This window comes from Penaeus chinensis, chromosome 19 (assembly GCF_019202785.1).
Source record: "Penaeus chinensis breed Huanghai No. 1 chromosome 19, ASM1920278v2, whole genome shotgun sequence".
Lineage (NCBI taxonomy): Eukaryota > Metazoa > Arthropoda > Malacostraca > Decapoda > Penaeidae > Penaeus > Penaeus chinensis.
Genome location: NC_061837.1, coordinates 23,737,607 through 23,740,106, shown reverse-complemented (window position 1 = coordinate 23,740,106; position 2,500 = coordinate 23,737,607). Strand labels below are relative to the sequence as shown.

The following is a 2,500-nucleotide window of genomic DNA, read 5'->3' as shown; positions in this document are numbered from 1 at the left end:
GGGAAAATGGGGGAAAGGCATAGAGGGAGAACAAATCATTAATACATTTATCTATCTATATATGAAAAAAAGACAAGTAAACCAGGACATAAAAATATTAAGTATAATATGGTTGAACTGGTACAATGTATATTGTGCTATTTGATATTATTTGTGTTTAAATATTTTTGTATATTTTAGTTTCCTTCTATAACATGAGAATCAATATCTTCACTTTAATCCACTACAGTCATGAGATAGAGTGCATTAACGTGAAAATATTGATTGACAAAACATTTAATAAGTGTACTGTCAGACAATTGGTCTGAGACTCCCTTTGGATGCACATACCTTCATTTCAAGGCTGTTCATGACTAGTGTTGAAGATATTTTAAAATATTGGGTGTAACTCTGATGCAGAAAAGGTTCAGAAACAACTTTTATGTTCAGAAATTAACAAAAGAACTAATTAAGGTTGATTAAAGTCACATTTTGATCTTTTATGGTTTCATGCAGGAAACAGATGGAACAGCGTATTGCCAATAAGAAGAACCAGATTGCACGACATGAAAAGAGTTCCATCAACCTGGAGGGAGAGAAGGCTAAAATGACCCAAAAAATCAAGGTAAAACTGCTAGGAAGTATATTAGCTTTAATTTATCTGTAGAGTTATAGCTTTTGTAGATTTTATTAATAACATTATTGTTATTTGACATTTTGTTTTATGAATACTATTTTCTTCCTCATTCCAGTTGAATATTTGATTAATCATGTCTAGCTTGTCAATATTTTTTTTTCTTTGCATTTTTTTATTGCTTGTAAGATTATTAGGACTGGTTGAAAATGCTTTATAATTTTTTTGTGAAGTGTAAGATATAGCACAGTTATGGTAAAGCTGGAGTGTGAGGAACAGGTCAGGTTCTTCCAAAGGTTGTAATTTTTTTTTTTTTTTTTACCAGACGATGATTTTTAGAATAAAAAAAGAATATTGTGTACCACACTGGTACTTTCTTCTTCCTCTGCTTCTTCTTCTTTTTCTTCTTCTCCTCCTCCCTCTCCTTCTCCTTTGTCTCCTTCTTCTTCTTCTTCTTCTTCTTCTTCTTCTTCTTCTTCTTCTTCTTCTTCTTCTTCTTCTTCTTCTTCTTCTTCTTCTTCTTCTTCTTCTTCGTCTTCTTCTTCGTCTTCTTCTTCTTCTTCTTCTTCGTCTTCTTCTTCTTCTTCTTCTTCTTCTTCTTCCTCTTCTTCCTCTTCTCTTTCTTCTTCTCCTTCTGCTTCTCCTTCTCCTTCTTCTCCTTCTCCTTCTTCCCTTTCTTCTCTCTTTTCTTCTTTCTTCTCTTTTTTTCTTCTTTTTTCTCTCTCCTTCTCTTTCTTCTTCTCCTCCTCCTCCTTCTTTTTCTCCTTCTTCTTCACCTTCTCCTTCTTTTTTCTCTCTCCTTCTCTTTCTTCTTCTCCTCCTCCTCCTTCTTTTTCTCCTTCTTCTTCACCTTCTCCTTCTTTTTCTCCTTCTTCGCCTTCTTCTTCTCCTTCTCCTTTTCCTTTTCCTTCCCCTTTTCCTTTTCCTTCTCCTTTTCCTTCTTCTCTTTCTCTTTCTCTTTATCTCTCTCCTCCTTCTCCTCCTTCTCCTTCTCCTTCTCCTCCTCCTCCTCCTCCTTCTCCTCCTTCTCCTTCTCCTCCTTCTCCTCCTTCTCCTTCTCCTTCTTCTCCTTCTCCTTCTCCTTCTCCTTCTCCTTCTCCTTCTCCTTCTCCTTCTCCTTCTTCTCTTTCTCCTTCTTCTCCTTCTCCTTCTCCTTCTCCTTCTCCTTCTCCTTCTCCTTCTCCTTCTCCTTCTCCTTCTCCTTCTCCTTCTCCTTCTCCTTCTCCTTCTCCTTCTTCTCCTTCTCCTTCTCCTTCTCCTTCTCCTTCTCCTTCTCCTTCTCCTTCTCCTTCTCCTTCTCCTTCTCCTTCTCCTTCTCCTCCTCCTCCTCCTTCTCCTTCTCCTCCTTCTCCTTCTCCTCCTTCTCCTTCTCCTTCTCCTTCTCCTTCTCCTCCTCCTCCTCCTCCTCCTCCTCCTCCTCCTTCTCCTTCTTCTCCTTCTCCTTCTCCTTCTCCTTCTCCTTCTCCTCCTTCTCCTCCTTCTTCTCCTTCTCCTTCTCCTTCTCCTTCTCCTTCTCCTTCTCCTTCTCCTTCTCCTCCCCCTCCTCCTCCTCCTCCTCCTCCTCCTCCTCCTCCTCCTCCTCCTCCTCCTCCTCCTCCTCCTCCTCCTCCTCCTCCTCCTCCTTCTTTTTCTTTTTCCTTTTCTTTTTCTTTTTCTCTTCTCCTTCCACTTTTTCTGCCTCTTCTGTTTCCTTTACCAGATTCAACACCCTTTATAAAAAGAGAGACAGAAAAGAAATGAAATCTTTGTCTCCCTTTTGTGTAGGAAACAATTAGCACCATGATAGGCATCATGACTGATCAGAAGAAGACGATGGAGGTGCTGGCAGAGGTGGCAGTGGAGCACTTCAGGCTAGTGACACAGGCAGCCGTTACAAGAACCTCCTTG

General features: G+C 39.9%; 1 protein-coding gene across 1 annotated transcript in view; it reads left to right on the top strand.

The window, feature by feature from the left end:
* Positions 1-2,500, top strand: part of LOC125035162 (structural maintenance of chromosomes protein 5-like) — a 34,250-nt gene that overhangs the window by 23,349 nt on the left and 8,401 nt on the right. Inside the window, exons 16-17 of the mRNA XM_047627371.1 lie at positions 496-604; positions 2,378-2,500. The exon at positions 2,378-2,500 is cut by the window's right edge and continues 54 nt beyond it. Coding sequence (XP_047483327.1) covers positions 496-604; positions 2,378-2,500 — 232 coding nt within the window. The remainder of the gene's footprint in view (positions 1-495; positions 605-2,377) is intronic.